General features: G+C 45.8%; 1 protein-coding gene across 2 annotated transcripts in view; it reads left to right on the top strand.

Annotated features, from left to right (window-relative positions):
• ABH1 (ARM repeat superfamily protein) overlaps nucleotides 1-19,670 on the top strand; it is a 144,471-nt gene that overhangs the window by 36,549 nt on the left and 88,252 nt on the right. The window contains exons 6-7 of one of the 2 annotated variants that reach the window (XM_087380277.1): nucleotides 8,893-8,964; nucleotides 9,567-9,629. In XM_087380277.1, the coding sequence (XP_087236403.1) occupies nucleotides 8,893-8,964; nucleotides 9,567-9,629 (135 nt within the window). The remainder of the gene's footprint in view (nucleotides 1-8,892; nucleotides 8,965-9,566; nucleotides 9,630-19,670) is intronic. The other variant, XM_087380278.1, reaches the window with a different exon arrangement.

The following is a 19,670-nucleotide window of genomic DNA, read 5'->3' as shown; positions in this document are numbered from 1 at the left end:
TCTTGAACCAGTTGATCAGCTAGGGCCACTCGATGTTGAAGTACAAAATTTGTTGGTACAATCGGAGTGTGTCCATAAGCTGCTTGGAATGGAGTCATGCTGATGGCACTATGGAAAGAGTTATTATAAGCAAACTCGAGGAGTGGTAGATACTCTTCCCAGGCTGCTAGGCGTGACTGAACATAATGTCGAAGCATTTCTTCGAGAACTTGTTTGACTCTTTCAGTCTGTCCATCTGATTCTGGGTGGTAAGCTGAACTGAACATTAGAGTAGTACCCAAAGATTCGAACAGTGAAGTCCAAAAGTGACTGGTAAACTTAGGATCTCTGTCGGATATGATATTCTTGGGTAATCCATGGTGTCGGAAGATGTGTTGTATAAAGAGTTTGGCTATGTCCGGGGCCTGTGCACTGCTTTTGCAAGCAACAAAGTGTGCCATTTTGGACAAGCGATCAACAATTACCATAATCTGAGTGTTACCTCTGGAGGATCGTGGTAGTGTTGTAATGAAATCCATGGAAATACTTTCCCACCTTTCAGTTGGAACTAGAAGAGGCTGAAGAAGTCCTATTGGAAGTCGTCGACTTGCTTTCATTTGTTGACATGATAGACAAGATGTAACCATGTTGATGACATCTCTTTTCATCTGAGGCCAGTAGTATGTTGCACTGAGTAACCGATAAGTCTTATTGATGCCTGGATGGGCAGCATAAGGAACTACATGATGCTCTTTTAACAAAAGACGCCGAACGTCCTTGTCATGTGGTACACAGACGCGATCTTGATAATACAGAAGGTCGTCCGTATAAGAATAGGATGAGAAAATCTTTTGTTCGGAAGTCGAAGGTTGATCTTTGGAAAGAACCTGTACTGCGGTGCCGAAGTCTTTATCATTGAAATACTTTCCTTTGAATGAGTTCGGAACATCCACAGATAATGTAGAGATTACCATGGCTGATGCTAGAGGTAACCTGCTGAGAGCATCTGCAACTACATTGCGTAGTCCTGGTATGTACTCAATGGTCATGTGAAAGTTGGCCAAAAACTCAACCCAGCGTGCTTGTCGAGCGTTCATGACTGGCTGAGTAAAAATATACTTGAGAGAGTGGTGGTCTGTTTTGACCACAGAGTCGGCACCCATGAGATAATGTTTCCAAGAGTAATAAGCATGTACAACAGCAAGAAACTCCTTATCATAGACCGGATATCGGGTTTGGATATCAGAATGTTTATGGCTGTCAAAAGCAATAACTCTGCCTTCTTGGATCAAGACTGCTCCTGTAGCGATGTCGGAAGCGTCGGTCATGACCTCAAAGGGGAGATTTGGGTCAGCAATAGCCATAACTGGTGTGGTAGTGAGTGCTTGCTTGAGTTGTTGGAAACTATACTCTGTTTCGGGAAGCCATTGAAAAATTGCTGTGCTTTTCAATAATTCGGACATAGGAGCTGCGATTTCGGAAAACTGATAGACCTTTGTATGGTAAAAGTTTGCCAATCCGAGAAAAGAGCGGACATCATGAACATTCTTAGGAGTAGGCCAGTTTCGGATTACCTCGACCTTCTTGGGATCCACAGAGATACCTTGAGCTGAAATAACATGTCCCAAATATTCAAGTTGGGTCTTGAAGAACTCACTCTTCTCAATGTTGATGTAGAGAGAATTTGCACGGAGAACTTCAAAAACTTGGTGAAGATGTTGTTTGTGCTCATGTAGGGTTCTGCTGAAAACGAGGATGTCATCGAGGTAAACGATGACGAACTTATCGAGGAAAGGCCTGAAGATGTCGTTCATTAATGTCATGAATGTGGCCGGGGCATTGTTTAACCCAAAAGGCATGACCAAACATTCATAGTGTCCATACTTTGTTCGAAAAGCTGTCTTGTACTCATCGCCTTCTCGTATACGAATTTGATGATAACCTGAACGAAGATCAATCTTGGAGAAGTGTGTTGCATGTAGAAGTTGATCGAAAAGGTCATCAATGCGAGGCAATGGATACTTGTTTTTGATAGTGAGCTTGTTGAGGGCGCGATAGTCGATGCAGAGGCGCATAGACTTGTTCTTTTTTTCCACAAGTAGTACAGGAGATCCGAAAGGGCTGCGACTGGGCCGAATGTGACCTTTGTCGAGTAGCTCGGTGACCTGTCTTTGGATTTCTTCATTTTGAGTGTGAGAAACCCGATAAGGAGGTTTCGACGGTGGATTACTGCCTGGAATAAGTTCGATTGGGTGATCCACTGGTCGTCGAGGTGGTAACTGCTTTGGCAATTCCTGTGGAAAAATATCCAGGTAAGGCTGGAAAAAAGGTTGGTTGAGATATTCAGGAGGATCCTTGGTTGGTGTCTCCTCGACTGCCGTAACCAACAGAAGTGAAGTCTTTGCTTGGCGTTTACGAACCCACTTCTTTACTTGTAGGGCAGAGGCAACTGGGGTTGAAGGAGAATCCCTAGAACCAGTTAGCTCAATAAGTTTTCCCTGGTGGGCAAACTGGATAGTATGGCTACGAAAACTGATTGATGGATCATAGTCGTAGAGCCATTGTTGTCCGAGTATGACATCGTACCGAGAAAGAGGCATAATGTCGAAGTTCAACTTGTCCGTATAATGTTGGATGCGAAAAGACAAGTTTTTAATCCTGGTGTTGCACAAGAAAGTAGTTCCATTTGCGAGTTCAATCTGATAGTCCATGAGACTAGGACTGGTGGTCAACCGAAGTTTATCGACCACAGAACGGGCTAGGAAATTATGAGAACAGCCATTGTCGATGTGGATGGTGACCGTTGTTCCACGAATCGATCCTTGAACACAAAGTACTTGAGTGGCCAGGGAAGGTTCGGGGTTGCTGGCAAGGCTCAGGTGGATGGTATTCGCCATTCGAACAGCTTTGCCTTTCTTGTCTTGTGCTGAGGTAGCATCTTCTTTTGGGGAAGTGCTAGGTTCCATATTAGAATTTTGCTTTGGTCGCTTGGGACAATCGAACCATCTATGGTCGCCTGTACAGATGGTACAAAGTCCTTTTGTGCTGGAGTTATTCTTCTTGTCAGTGGCCGCACCTTTATGGTGGGGCTGTCGGTAATGACTTTGTGAAGAAGAAGAAACACGATCCTTGGGGGAGTGCTTCTGTTGGAATCCAGCAAATGATTTCTGAGGCTTCTGGGGATCTTGAGACTGTCGCTGACCTTGATTACCGAAGTTTTTGCGAAACCTGGTGTTATCTTGAGGGCGAGCACCTTTGGCCATAGGAGAGTTCTGTGTGCGATTAGCACTCTGCTTCCCTGTGTTTAGGAAATCTGTAATGCGCTCTGCGTAAGCAATAGCGCCATCTGTGGTGGTGATATTAGCTTTAAGAACATCAATGCGTAACGAGGGTTGTAGGCCTGAGATGAAAGCATGAAGGCGATCATCCTCAGTTAAACCATCAATCTCTAGCACCAATGTGGTGAACTGAGAGATATAAGAAGACAGGGAACCCGTTTGCTCCAACTGTCGAAGTTTTGATCGTGCTTGGAAGTCCGCATTGGCAGGTACAAACTGCTTACGGAGCATGTGTTCAAAACGTTCCCACGTTAACACACTTTTTCCGTCCTTTAAGCGTCTTTGCCACCATAGAAATGCTGTATCCTTCAGGAGGGAGGCTGCCAAGGCGATCTTTTTGCCTTCCGTGAGGTCAACAGTGTCAAAATACATGCGCATTAATACATACATGCGCATTTTGGCAGTGTAGGCTTCCGGAAGTTTGACGTCAAGTCGTTTTGTTTTGGAAGCTTGAAGTAATCGGTAGAGAGTACGCAGTTCAGTATTTTCTACCTCGGGGGGGAAAGAGTCCGCATCGTCGTCGGGTTGCGTCACGTCGTCCTCTGTATGTGCTGGACTTCGAGAATCTTGGAGTTGTTGAACTTTTTGAACCAGGTCGGACATGCTGTCCTGAAGCTGAGATATTTGAAGTTGCAATAGAGATTCACTTTGGGTGTTGCCTTCAGGGGTCTTTTTGGGACTTGATTCTTTAATCTCGGGAGAGGCTTCACGCGAGTGGTGCGACATGTCGGAAATCCCTGTGAGAGAGGCGCGAACTTGCGCTCTAGTTTGTACCATCCCTGAAAGAGGATTCGGGCTGCTCCCTGAGGTTGCTCATATTGGAGGGGGCAGGCGAGGCAGGATGGAACCACCCGTGGAAATCTGGTAAGGGAGGTCCTGTCGGAGGTAACACTGGAGATTCTGAAAAAGGTGTTACTGCTCGTGATAAGACAGGGGTAGGTAGCAGAGTCCACGGATCTGAAAAAGGATAAGGAGCTGCTGTCGGAAGAGGAGGATATCCAGGAGAGGGAGTGCCTTCAGGATGTAAATACTGACTGGGAGAAGGTACACCCTGTAGAGGAGGATATCGGGGAGCTGAAGGAGGTGGAGAGTACCCTGGGGATGCCGAAGGTGAAGGGTAGAACTCTCTCCAAAAATGAACAGCAAACTCCTGAGGAATATCGTGTTCCGGATATCTTCGTGTCTCGTGGAACACAACCTGTACTGTGCTGAGGAAATGTAACTGAGGTGCCTCACGCAGAAGGTAGAGGATGTGATCCAAGTCACTCGGAGGGCACGTGACACAGAAGACCCACGATGCAAAGGCTCCAAAATGGGCTGGCTGTGCAATTTGAACACGATATTGTGTAGTAGCAGGTGCCTGAGGTGTCCTTGAATGGCCGGGTGAATTACCAGGGGTTTCCATGCTTTAATGTGGATTCTTTCATTTTCTGTAATTTGTTAAAAAGAATCCTGAAAAAGCAGATTGGAAAGACTCCACCTGGCAATACTTTAATCTGCCAAGTGATTGCGTAGAAGAAGGCTGCAAATCGTTGTCCGGAGGTCCATGTTGCAGTGTTTTGCGAGGAGTGCTCGAGGCTGGTCTGGTCCGGGCTGTCAACGGGCTGTCTTCATTGCGAGAAATGTGGCAACTGGTGCTGAATTGGCAGGGTATAAATGGCGAAACAAGGAGAGGGCAGCAGACTGTCAAGAAAGCTGGTATGCAGGGCTGCAAATAAGGAGTGGACTGTCAGCAATCATCGCGAGGCAAGGGCTGGCTGGCAGCGTAAATGACGAAAGAGGGCCGGGCAGCGTGGGCTGAATGATCTGTACTGTCCGTACAGTGTGTACGGGCCAGGCTGTACGGCCTGTTCGGCCTGTACGGCAGGCTGTACGGCCTGTACGGACTGCCTGCGCAGGCAGCAAAAATCGTATGAAATGTACGGCAGGGGAGTATTGCGCAGCGTACGGCTGGCTGTGAAGAGGCGCGAAATGGCGCAGGAGGGTACGGCCGTACGGCTGACGTAGGCTTTGCGCAGGCTGAACGGCTGGCGCAGAAGGGTACGGAAGTCCGTACAGTTTTTTTTTGTTGAAAGAGAGGCTGCGACTTTTCGCTTTGGCTGCCTAAAGGGTTATTTGCCCCAAAAATTTAAATGGGGGTTTAGTTTAACCCTAGGGTAGCTAGGGTAAACCTAGGGGTAGGGGATGGGTTTAATTTTTGTCCCTTTTTACCCCTCTAGGTACCCTTTTGTAGGTACTTGGGGCCTAGGAGGTGTGCCTATTCGAAGGGGTGTGACCCTTGGAATAGGTGCACCTGTTCATGAGGGGATATGTCCCTATTGTTAAAAGGGGTGCGACCCTGCATGAATAGGTATGTCCATTTGCCCACGATGGGGTATGTCCCATGAGTGAGGAGTCGAGACTCGTCACCAAAAGGTGTGTCCCATGGTGGAAAAGGTGCGTCCCTTCGTTTTGGGACAGCCCAAGCACCTGAAAGGACACGATTTTGGTCGTGTCCATTCACATCAACTTGTGATGTGAGGGAGATGGAGAGGCCAGGATGACTTTAGGCGTTTAAAAATTTTACGCTCATCCTCTCCATCTCTTCCATGCACAATGTGCACGGATGTCCTTCTAGTGGCAAAAATGTATCAGATCAGCGCTAGAAGGTGGGGGGCATTTCCTACAGGCAGGAGCGAATTTTGCTCTGATACCACTGTAAGAAATCCTAGATTTACTATATTTAGAACTGTGCTAAGGAACAGAAAGGAGACTGAGATAGCAGAGAACAAAGAATAACTGTATTGCTTGAATAACTGTAGGGTGGATGTGATTGTCATCCATACAATTTGGCCTCTCTTATATAGAGAGTGAAGAGTCACACATGAAAAGGTGTGTACTCCAAAGGGTATGTGCATGAAGAGGTGTGTACCCCTTGTGAAGGGTGTGACCCTTGATGAGAGGGTACATTACAATAGGAATGTCTCTTCATTAGAATGTCTCTTGTGAAGGGTTGTGCCTCATTAGGAAGTGTCCCGTCGAAAGGGCAAGTGTCCCGTCGAAAGGGCATACCCTTCCACAAGTGTCCATTCATCAAACCATCCATAAGTCTAGAAAGAGAAAGGAATACGTCACAGATCGTGACACACAACCACTACTTTGGATGCAAGGTCAAGTTTGACAGAACTCCAAAAAATGAGTTTTTTACTAATGCTCTCCAACATGGGAGCAAACTACTGTGCTGAAGAGATGCCCACCCCAACCTGGCATCCTAGGTACCTGAAACACCCCTCTGAATCCAAGTGAATCCTATGTCATTCCCCCAGTCTGGCGTGTCCTCATCACTAATTCAAAAGCCATTGGGTTTGTTCCAATTAATATGAGCCCTTGCGGTAGTGCAAAACACAAATCCAAGGCTGTCCTGAACAAGGAGTGTGTCTGTGGTGTGGTATCCAAAAAAAGAGCCATGTTATCTTTCAACTCACTATCCAAGAGCTCATCCTCCTACCTCAACGGAAGCCTCGGTCCTATAATATCAGCTTGAGCTCTAAGGTAATAGCTCATAGCTTCGGCCACAAATAAAAAGAGAAAGGGGACTCTAGGGCATCCCTGACTCAGTGATCTGGTAATCTGAAGCGTGTCTCCCTTGACTCCACCAATAAGAACTTGGCTATAGGCTAATCTTTAGAGAGCTGACACCCCTCTGATCCATGCATCTGTGAATCCAGAGCGAATGAAAGTACCCTCTAGAAAGCCCCAGTCTACTCTCTCATAAGCTTTCTCAAAGTCTAGGAGTAGAATGGCAAGCTTATGGCCATTATGCATGGCCCTGTCAGAAGCCTCCCAGAATAAGAAGATGTTATCGAAGATGCTCCTGCCATGCACAAAGCCCATCTGCGTATCATGTATAAGATTTGGAAGAAAGGACTGCAAACGTAGGCTGATTGCTTTTGCTAAGATTTTGTACAAAGTACCCAACAGAGAGCGATCGGTCTCCATTGAAGACTAAATTCCTGCAACCCCCTTTTGGGATAAGACGAATGTGGCCCTCCGTAAATGAGTCTGGCATCTCACCGGAGTCCCAAACACCCTGTAGGGCTGAGCTAATGTGATTTCCAATCTGATCCCAAAAATAAATAAAAAAAGAAGAGGTAAGTCCAGGAAACTTGCCCTTGTGAAGGGTAGAGAGAGCAGTCTTGAACTCTATGTTGGTGAAGGGTGCATCAAGTGAGCCTATCATATCTCTAGTCACCAACATAGGTAAGTGCTGCCAAACAACAACTTGAGCATCATCTCTGGTGTATGTGTCAGGATTTGATGTAAGAAGGGAGGCATAGAAATCTGTGGCTACCTGCAGGACAGCATCTGGATGTGTTTGTAAAGAGTCAACAAGAAGTGAAACACTCTCCTTACTATGTCTTGGGCCAAGAGTAGAGAAGAACTGCTTGTTGACCCTACCTCCTTTTCTGAGTCCGAAATGACTCTCTGGCGTGAAAGGCATACTTTGCGCTTTGATCTAACAGTGACTGCTGTTGAGTCCTTGCTGCAGCAAAGCGCTTCCCCACCCTTCCCCTACCCCTTCCCGTGCTTCCCTTCCCGGCCCCATCCCGTCCCCCTGTCCCGTCCCTTCCCGCCTCCTATTCTGCTCCCCTTTCCTCCCAATCCCACCCCTTCCTGCTCCCTCCTCCGCTGTACGACTCCCCTCTCCTCCCAGCCCCCTTCCTTCTCCTCTCCTGCCTCTTCCTTCTCCTCTCCCAGCCCGCCTCTCCAGGCCCCATCCTCCTCCGTCTGCCTCTCCTTCTTCCTTTTCCTTCCGCCCTCTGTGCCCTCTAGGCTTCATCCTCTCGTAGAATTTTCTAGAGCGGACAGATTTTATTGTGTTCGAGTTGGCCTTCCCACCTTGATTGACGATGGCTCAGCCTTCAGCCAATCCTCGTCCGCTTCCATCAGCCACAAAAACTGTTACATTCTCAAGACTTCTCAAAAGACGAGTTGTAGCAGCTCAGAAAAGATACAGAGTAGGAGAGTTTGTTATCACTCTTTGCTCGCATCCGTGGGTCCCACCCTTCCAGGTTACAGGCCAGGGACTAGATGCTCTCTGTTTTACCTCTGATCCTCCATGCAGAGTGGCTTGTGGTATTTAGGTTAGATTTCCCATGCCCCTCCTTTTACTTATTGATATGTAGTAGATGTTGTATACTCCTACACTTGCTTTAAAAACTATGTACTTTACCCTAAATTGGATGATTAAAAGATCATATTTTCATTACATGAACTTTAATACATCTCTGCCTTCTTATATGGAGTACATTGGCTTTTGAGATGAGATGAATCAAGATGTTTTATGTCGCCTATCTTGTGTATGCCCCCCATAAATTGCAAGATTAAGTGGCACTGTATCTTATGTAGAAAATTTGTGAAGGTGCTAAAAGGCATTGCCATTTTGGTAGAGTTGTCTGAGGCAGTAGCTTGTACATGATTGCCATTGTGTGCTATGCTTTGTTCATGATTAATATGTTGTATCCTCTTCTCTGCTTCCTGTGGGGTTTTCTTGTACTAGTGTTTCTGATTGTTGTCCTCATGTTTGCAAGTTTAGGTGGGTCTTATCAATACAGAAGACTCGGATTTTGCTTTCAAGGTTGTTCAACAGACTCATGATCGAATCCAGGTGGCTGCCTTGATATTGGGCTTCTTAGGAAAAGTTTCTAAATAAGAGCACTAAAAGTTACAATAGTTCCTTGCACTATATTTGTTATTTAGTTTCGTCACTGTTTGTAGAGCATGGATACAATGTCCAAAACTTTGCAGTTTGTATTTTAAGATCAGAGGGTCTTCTGCAAAAGCAGTCAGGAAATTCCAATGTGCAAAATCAGTGTGGTCAATGTATGAGTAACTAGGGATTATCTTGTATCTGCTCTCTGCACTGAACTACTTTGATTTTCCTGTGAATGTTTGGCATTTCTTTCTGCCCCAAGGCGCTATGTGTTGATTCATGAATTCTCAATGATTCCTTGGAGTTTAGCCCATGTGGCGAGAGCGCGCACATGCACGCGCGCACACACACACACATGCAAATCGCTGCAAAAGACCACACAAAAAGCAACAAAGAGCATAAAAGAGCTCAATTGTGTCCAATAATCAAATATCATGTTGTTTACTTTGTTTGTGAGTAATCCCTATTCTTGAGACCTTACCATCACAAGAAACTTCAGATACACATGTCACAGCTTGAACACAGAATGTATCTAATGGTGATTTTGTCTGTTGTAGGAGGCATTGGATTCAGGAGATTGCAACAAGCTTCGAGTCTTGATGCGATTTATGACTGTTCTTGTACGTGTTGACGCATTTCTTTCTGGCATTGGAGTTCCTTTAGGGTTTGTGTATGTGAACAACAAAATATGCACTTATCTGTGTCATGGTTTCATATTGTACAGTATTCAGTTGTCTGGAGCATTATGGTAGTAGAACAATCTGCTTGTTGCAAAGTAGAAGGCAGGAGCATAGAAAATCAAGCAGGGTTCAACTAAGTAGGTCGACCCAGGATATGCAATTCAACCTCTAACGTTGACATCAAACTTTTTAAAAATCGTCCTTAGGAGGTCCAAATTAGTTTAATTTATATTGTGCGCCCATCACTCCACATCATACATGATAAGAAGCTTCAAATAGCACAAAGGGATTCATGCATAGATATCCAGCTGCTATTTTTTAGAAAATAGACTTTATGGCTCATTCAAGGGCCTGAATGTGTATCAGCATAGTATGCTTACTGAGGTCTGAAAGATCAAAATCTTAGATCAACCGCATTGGCGGGTTCTCATCCAGCCCAACGCCCACCCCCCCCAAACCACCACCCCCCGCTAGACTTCTATTAAGTATAAAAGACAGTGCAGTGTAAAAACTCAAGGCATAGAATGAAACCAGCCTTCTTAGATTAAAGGGTGGTGAGATCCACTTTAACTATAGCATACACAGTAATTAGCCAAACAATCAATCACCACAAACTTAATCATAGGGAGCTAGAGCACTCCTACTCAGAAACAAGGACACCGATTGGCCCCAAATGCCGGCGCCCCTTGCGGTATTTCTTTAATATTCATATAAAGCCAAGCGGCTGATTACAAGGTCTCCTGAAAGCTGCACCACAGGCAAACCATTGCCTACAGACTTCCAATATCCTGCACACCTTGCAATCCCTGCTCAACCTTATATGGCAAATAGGCATCCAATTACTAGGCAATCCTGCAATCTCCTTGCCAACCAAGTGTGCAACAGAACCCCAAAGGCATCAACTGACTGTGCGCTTCCTGCTGCACAACCGAGTGCCCAACCAGCCAGACATGGCTGAACAACTGCAGAAAAGCCCCGAACAGCCAAACTCTGGTGTAGTCAATCCACCAAGCACTTCCAAACAAGTCGCCCTTATCTGTAGCCCTCCTGGGCACTGCCCAATAGCAAAACAACCCTTCTTGGCGAGGAATCAATCTCAAACGCAATAATTAACCGGCAACCAGTCTGGGAATGGAAAAAGTAGGCAAAAGCTAGCCTTCCTCTACCCAGAATCCACAGAAATCAGGTTACCTGGGCTGGAAAACCCTAGATCCTACAAAGAATAGTTGATTTTGTCCTAGCACAGCCCCAAGCAACTTAGAAGAGGTCGCCCAAGCCTGGAAAGCTCCAAAACTAGCAGCAAAAGCCCAAAAGCAACAAAAAATAGGTCGAAATCCCTGTAGAAGCTCCTGCTCAGCCAGACAACATCCCGCAGCGCCTGCAGCAGCCCCTGGACAGCCCAGAAGCAGCAAAAACAAACTGATCCGAAAAACGTATTAGCTTCTGGCAGCCCACCAACAGCCCTCAGATTGCCCTGGTAGTCAAAAATCAGCGAGGCGATGTGAAATAATAGCCTGGAGCACTTTCCCAGCCTGTGACTTGCCTCTCCTTGTTCTTCTATGGTCCAAAAAACAGCCCTCAAAGCAAATTTCGACTTTTTTGCTTGCTTTTTGGCCTCCTGCTTGCCAAACAGGTGTCTTGTGCTGATTCTAGAGTCTTGTGCCCAAAATAGCAATTTTTAATTACCAGTCTTTTGGTTCCCCTGTTGCACACTATGGTCTTATGAATTAATTGCCTAGTAATTGGGTGTACATTCATAATTTCTAAGGGCCGACTAGAAATCGCGCTGCAGAAGCTTAAGGCAGTCACGTGTAAATTACAGGAGTTGCAAATCAAAAGTCCCATAAATTCATGTCCTTGTGACATACCCCCCCTCTTGAAAGAAGGCAAACGTCCACGATTGCCTGCAAACAAAGACAACAACAAAAGAAAAACAAAACAACGAAGATAAAAACCAAATCTGAAAGGATGCCGCCAACTGATCAACCAAGTCTGAAAGGCTACAATAGACCAACCAAATTTGAAAGGACAGCCAACAATGCCGCCAATAGTTCAACCAAGTCTGAAAGGGTAGCCAACCAACATAGCAACAAAATTTGAAAGGAAAGCCAACCATGCCGCCAACAGATCAACCAACGATGTGTACATATTTGTAGAGCCATGGATAACAAATACATATAACATCGCACATCAGATGCATCATAACCAAGTGACTAGTACACCAATCATAGAAATACTGTCAGCAACCAGTACCTCGGGTTAGACATACTGTAACACCAAGCGACCTCTAGATACTCAAGCGTGTCTTTACAGAGGGAGTGGAGGTGCTACCCCCCTTGAGCATCAGGCAATGGTCCAGACGCCTGTCGCTCAGCTGAACTTGAAGAAGTGCCAACGAGAGTTGGCTCCAACAAAAAAGCCTCAAGGTAAAGTTGCGCAACATGTGAGGAGTATGTGCCAGGTCCTCTTCCTCCAACCACTTCGCATGCAATGATGAATAATTCAAAAATTTCACGAAGTAGCGTCGAGTAACTTTACCTTTTACCTGTCTTTCCTTATGTGCTAGAATCTGCTCGGGTACCAAAATTTTATCCAACTCTTCCACCTTAGGTTGCATCTCCCAAGGAAGATCGTCAGGCACATCACCCGGAAAAGGCTTAAGAAGGCTCCAGACGCCTGTCGCTCAGCTGAACTTGAAGAAGTGCCAACGAGAGTTGGCTCCAACAAAAAAGCCTCAAGGTAAAGTTGCGCAACATGTGAGGAGTATGTGCCAGTTCCTCTTCCTCCAACCACTTCGCATGCAATGATGAATAATTTAAAAATTTCACGAAGTAGCGTCGGGTAACTTTACCTTTTACCTTCCTTTCCTTATGTGCTAGAATTTGCTCGGGTACCAAAATTTTATCCAACTCTTCCACCTTAGGTTGCATCTCCCAAGGAAGATCGTCAGGCACATCACCCGGAAAAGGCTTAAGAAGGCTCACATGGAAGGCATTGTGAATCCTTCAATGATCAGGCAACTGCAACCGGAATGCTACATCGTTGATCTTCTCAGTTACCTTAAAAGGCCCATAATACCTCATACTCAACTTAGGAAAAAGTCGAGTACGACCCCGTGTACTTTTAAGCCTTGCCCTCTGGAACGCAGCAAGACATAATCACCTTCATTAATAACAACTTCACAACAATGTTTGTCTGCTGCCCTCTTGTGCTTATCCTGTGCCCATTGAAGTGCTTGCTTCACCTTCTGATAAGCTACATCCAAGCTTTCCACATACTTATCAGCCTAAAAAATTTTATCTTTTGTCTGTAAGATGGGTGGAATCTTATGGCTGCTTTCCACTATCTCAAATGAAGTTTTACCTGTAGAAGAATGTACTGTGTTATTATATGAAGAATCAAACTAACGGTAGAAATTTCTCCCATTGTGACTGATGCTCCGAAACATAACATTTCAGCAAATCCAATGTTGTGGAATCAGCCTCCTCCGGTTGCCCATCTGACTGCGGATGAAAAGCAAAAGAAAATTGAAGACTAATGCCCATATTCTCAAAAAGTTCCCACCAAAACAAGCTGGTCATGTGAGGGTCTCTATCTGTCACGATAGACTTAGGCATGCCATGATATTTAAAAATATTATGCATAAATAACTTCGCCATTTGATCTGCCCCAATCTTCTTTCGTACAGGAATGAAGTGTGCTTGCTTGCTAAATCGATCAATGATCATCCATATTCCATCGTTACTTGTAGGAGTCTTGGGTAAATAAAAAATAAAGTCCATGGCTATGCTTTCCCACGGTCTATTTGGGATGGGCAAAGGATGTAACAATCATGGAGTCTTCCGACTATCATACTTCACCTTTTGACAGGTCATGCATGTACGAACATATTCTTCAACATAACGGCGCAGCATAGGCTGATAAAAGAAATGCTCCACCGCCTTAAGTGTAGCGTCAATACCACGATGTCCTGCATACGGCGGATCATGACATTCACTCATGACCTTCGGCCTCAACTGTTGAGTGACACATAGCCTACCATGCATCATCATATAACCATCTTTATGCACATAATGCTCATGTCTCTGCCCATTCATAAGCCAATCATAAATTCTAGCAAATTGCTCATCATCTGCATACTTATCCTTCATAACCTCAAGCTAATGATGATAGGCAATTGTCACACTTGAAACTTGCGGCTTTCGAGACAAGGCATTTGCAACCACATTCTTCTTGCCTTCAACATGTACAATCTGAAAATGAAACATAGACAAGAAGTTTGTGCACCTCATGTGCTTCTCGGACAGCTTGGATTGCGTCAAAAGTAGCTCAAGGACTGATGATCAGTTTGGACCGTAAAGTCAGCTCCCAGAAGGTAATGTTTCCAAGTGGACAAGGCATGAAGTACAACATCTTTTTCTCATTAATCTGCAAATGCTTCTCAACTGGTTGTAATGTGCGACTCTCATAGTATGTGTGGATGTGTGGATTTGTATGTGTGAGAGCATACTTTTATACTATGGTCTACACCCACTGTTGGGCGCTGATGATGTCAGTGGGGATGTCATAGTGGCTAGTCCCTGCTATGTGTGATGGAGTTTATGGTTTTCAATCTTATGAGTGACTATCGTGAGATTGAAACTGCACTATGTTGTGTTTTTAGAGGATGAGTTTGGGAATGTTCTTGGATTCATCTAGGTATATAGACTCTCATAGGCTACATGGTGCCCATCTTGTGTTAGAACAGCTCCAATACCATTCTTACCACAAGCATCCGCATGCACATTAAAAGATTTTCGCAAATCAGGCAAAATCAGCACCGGATCTGTTATAAGTTTCTGTTTCAACTCCTCAAAGGAGTCATTCTCCTAGGGTTTTCCAGCCCAGGTGACCTGAATTCTGTGGATTCTGGGTAGAGGAAGACTAGCTTTTGCCGTTCCCGAACTGGTTCTAGGCTTTGTTTGTTTTGTAGCCAATGATGCCCTTCACATAAAACGTTTTTCTCAACAAATCACATCACTTGGGGTTTCAAATTTTGAAGTTTTTCCCCAAGAATTTGCCAAATTTTCCAGCTAAAATATATCTCCCCTCCCCGTGAACACACACACACACACACATTAAGTATATATTATATATTATTCACAGCCCAAAAGCAACCAAAAATAGGACGAAATCCCTGTAGAAGCTCCTGCTTAGCCAGACAACATTCCGCAGCGCCTGCAGCAGCTCCTAGATAGCTCGGAAGCAACAAAAACAAACTGATCTGGTGGCTCTTGGCACAAAAAGGAATTTCGTTTTTGAGCTTCTGGCAGCCTTGGCAACCCACCAACAACCCACAGACTACCCTGGTAGTCAAAATCAGCGAGGTGATGTGAAAGAATAGCCCTGGAGCAATTTCCCAACCTGTGACTTGCCTCTCCTTGTTCTCCTATGGTCCAGAAAACAGCCCTCAGAGCAAATTTCGACTTTTCTGCTTGCTTTTTGGCCTCCTGCATGCCAAATAGGTGTCTTGTGTTGATTCTAGAGTCTTGTGCCGAAAATAGCAATTTTTAATTGCACCACTCTTTTGGTCCCCTGTTGCACACTTGGTTCCAGGAATTAATTGCCTAGTAATTGGGCGCACATTCACAATTTCCAAGGGCCCAATTTTAATTTCCCAAGTCTCGCCTATGTGGCTAGACTCTTGCGTCCCAGAGGCTCAAGGCAATCACGTGTAAATTATGGGAGTTGCAAATCAAAAGTCCCATAAATTCACGTCCTCGTGACATAGAAACATCACGCGGAGCATGGAAAACCTGTGGTATTATACCACTAAAAATTTTTGAGCAAATGAAAAACTTGATAAATTAGGACAGTGGCTGGAAATGCCAAGCGATGTTTGCGACGGGCTTAGAAAAGAAAGAACAACTGCTCCACTCATTGGGAAAAAATGTTCTCCTGGTCCAAGAAGACCTAGAAGAATCGTGCATCCTCGACCAAATAGAATCAAAATGTGTATAATATGTGTCCATGTTGTGGCCAAAGTATGAGCTAGGTGGATTTGGGTGACATCAAAAGCTGGTGCAAAAGCCATTGAATTTATGCCAATTATTCTATGCCCTTGATGGCAAAACATATCCAAAGCTGTCCTGAAAGGTGTAAGGGTCCGAGGAGCGGCATCTAAATAAACTGTCGTGTCATCGGTACGGTCCCTTTGTGGTAGCTCTTCATCTTGCTTGAGAGGCTTAAATAAGAACCTGATTGTGGGCTGATCTGTAAAGAGGGGACAACACCTTTGATCCAATAATTAGAGAGACCAAAACACAGCAGCATAGCCTCCAAGAAACCCAAATTCACTTTATTCTAAGCTTTCTCGAAATCCAAGAGTAGAATAGTAAGGCCTTGGCTACTTTGTCTAGCTCACTCCGCAGCCTCCCAAAATGAGAAGATATTATCAAAGATGCCACACTTGTGCACACAGCACACCATGGGGGTCCCCGACCACGGGATAGAGGGAGCATGGCGTGTTGGGAGAGACCCCAACCGAGAGAAATCCCTAGTCATCCACTTTAGAGATTCACATGCTCGACTAGCGACATTTCGATGTCAAGCCGCTCTACGAGAGCATCCCGCCCTGTTCATGAATGAGGATTTGACACCACTAGAGATTGAGGAGCGACGAGTTCTTCTCCAGCAGCGGGATGTTGCCTGCAAGGAGGGGGAATGGGCCGTGGTCTGAGATGGTAGGTTGTTGACCAGCACCCGTCGGGCTCCCACTCATGCCTCCTAGGGAGACGGGGTCTATGAGATTCAAGTTTCCGAGACCCTAGCCTGCACCATTTGGAACTGTAATGGTACCTTATGGTAAGATCGAGGGAACTTCTCTGAATCTTACATAGGACGAGACATAGTCTTTTACATGGAGACACACCAAAGCCCAGAGCGTCCACTAACGATAGTCAGTGGCTACACATGGAAGTCAGCCTTCAGGGATGAGACGAGGGATACAAGAGGAGTTCGAGGATCAGGTGAGGTTGTAGTATTGTATAGGGCTTCCCTTGCTGGAGCCATCTCCGTTGAGAGGAAGGACGCACACTCTCGATTCATGTGGATCTGGATCCGATGCACGGCCACTCGTGACCTTTTCATAGCGGTATGCTACTTCCCGCCAGACACATCCCACTTCGCCAGAGTTGTGCAAGAGGAGGGTGAGACATCGCCATATGCACCCTTACATCCGGATATCCTAGAACTTTCAACTTGCGGGGAAGTTCTTGTTGGGGACTTCAATGCAAGGACGACGACACGCCAGGTACCACTCTTGGACTTCTGAGACGACTCTATCATGCTACCAGACATGGACCTAGATGGAGCAGGTATGACCAGGATCTCATCGGACTGACACGGGTCTGTTACACCATATGGACACACGCTCCTTGACCTGGGCAGGATGCATGATCTCATCATCCACAATGGGCTTGACCTATGGTCGTCCTCAGGTGGTTTTACTTGCTTCCCACATGGGGGGGGCACTAGTGTAGTAGATTACATCATTGGATCCCCTACCTTCACCTCACGTATCACTGACTTCACTGTAGCACCACTCCCTCCAAGAGCTGATCACACATACCTATTCTTCACTATCGCCACCTCACGCTTAGCCACACCACACACACCACATATGATGCACGATACCTACCACGACATACACTTTGATCACAGCCTCTCCCTTGCCTACTCTGGACGCCTAAATAGACTCCTAACCTACATCGATCACACACCAATCATAGAGGAATGTGCTGCCCTAATTAGTCGCACACTCCACGAGGCTGCCCTCCAAGTCTTTCCCCACACCACAGAGTCCACTAGACCACCACCTCTTGGTTCTGTACCTTGCAACAACTGGTACGATGCGGAGTGCAAGGCTTCTCGTCGACAACTCCGACTTGAAACCAGGTGTCACCTCTCGAACACACCAGACACGGTACGCAAGTACGGACGTCTCATATGTTGGAAGAAGCATGCATTTCTTCGTCGAAATGAGGAGGAGCTGTTGAACATCTTGTACAGCAACAACTTTAAGGAATTTTAGCGGAGATTCCTTGAGTGTAGGTCTCCATCACCCCTCACCGACACGAGAGTTTGGCACACATATGCACGCCATCTTTATGATGTCCCATACCAACCTACTCCAGATCTCATACACACACCTTGCCCCACCACTTGCACATTGTTCACTAAAGGGGGAGTCAAAGACGCGACATTGAAACTGCACAATGGCCGAGCTAAGGACCAGGAGGGGCTATGCACTGAGTTTATCGCATATGGGATCGACACGTCGCTACCACTATCTCTTCAGAGACGGTTTCGGGCTCCTTTTCCAATTCCTTGCCTACCCAGATCAGGTATGCCTCACGGCCTTCATTCACGAGGGGGTCTGACACAGAGAGTACTTACTCAGGCGATGGGGCTTGGCCACACTACGAGACACCTCTCAGAGCAGGATCATAGAGTTCTTCCCATCGAGTGATATCAGTCTCTAGTCGCAGACATGACAGAGACCCCGACCCGACGACCGTAGCACGACACCTGAGGCATCGGGGGAACACACAGATCACTCTTAGCGTGTTTCTATTTGCGAGCAGATTGTGAGAGATGGCCTAGTTTGCAAGATTGCGAATTCCACCGTTCGGCGAAAGCGAAAAGTTGGACGGTTCTAACTATCCACTCTGGAAGTTCAAGATGAAGACCATTCTAAGCGCATATGAGCTTTGGGACACTGCTACTAGGGTGGACGTGAGGCCGGTTGTGAGACCGGATGCAGCCAATGCAGGACAACAGATAGTACCAACTGCGGATGAGATTCTCCCGTGGACAAGAAGAAATGCAGATGCGCTATGTTCTATTGTCTGCAGTGCAATTGATTCGGTCATGGCGTTAATTCAACATGTCACCAGAGCGGAGGAGGCATGGACGGTCTTGAAAAATCAGTATGAGACTACGAATCAGACACGGATTCAGAATCTGGAGACTCAACTCGCGAACGAGAAATTGTTTGAGTCTGAAGTGACAGAGAAGTTCATCACTAGGGTGAAGAATCTGCGCGATTAGATGACTGCGATTGGCATCATCATCACCAGCGAGAATCTAGCACGAAGGTGTATCTCTCTAAAGTACGACGGTCTTGTTACGGCGCTGAATACGCAAAATAGAAATCTGTTACTCAACTTTGAGGATTTCAGCGCGATGCTTCTGGAGGAGGAGATGCGTCAAAAGACGAGGACTGGAGAAGATTCGGCTTTCTACACTAGATCAAAGAAAGGTAAGGGTAAGGACTCTGGTAACCCATCTTCTGATGATGATAAAAAGAGAAAGAAGAAGATTAAGTGTTTCTATTGCAACAAGGCAGGGCACAAGCAGAATGAGTGCTGAAAGAAGATTACAGATGAGAACGGAGTAAAGAAAGAGTCCAGCAATAGCGCGCAGGCAGCACCAGTAGAGCTGTTCGTAGCAATTGAGGAGATTTGCACGGAGGCAGTTCATGTACTTGCGGATGAACCTTGGATCATTGACAGTGGTGCATCGTGCCACATGACCAGTCGGAAGGATTGGTATACCTTTCTACAGCGGGTAGGGAATGACATCCTGGTAGTAGTCGGCAATGATGCAAAATGTTCAGCAAAAGGAAAAGGTACGATTGCTCTCAAGTTAGATGGAGTTGTAAAACAGTTGTCCGATGTTCTTTATGTGCTAGATATCAAGAGGAACTTGTTGTCCATTTCTGCAATCACGGATTGGGACGTCAAAGTTTAATTCGATAAGAATGGTGGAGAGATTCTGGTTCTTCAAGGAAAGGTCGTTGGTAAAGGTACACGGCGCAACAACATCTACGAACTCTCAGCTTTCAGTGCTCGAGCCGATGTGAAGAACACAAAGCTGTGGCATGAGAGGTTTGGTCATCTAAACCTTAGTTCCTTGAAGGAGATGCATAAAAGTGGAATG

Source organism: Dipteris shenzhenensis, chromosome 10 (genome assembly GCF_047967505.1).
Source record: "Dipteris shenzhenensis isolate YYH24624 ecotype China chromosome 10, Dip_SZ_1.0, whole genome shotgun sequence".
Taxonomy (NCBI): Eukaryota; Viridiplantae; Streptophyta; class Polypodiopsida; order Gleicheniales; family Dipteridaceae; genus Dipteris; species Dipteris shenzhenensis.
This window is presented reverse-complemented; position numbering and strand designations above follow the sequence as displayed.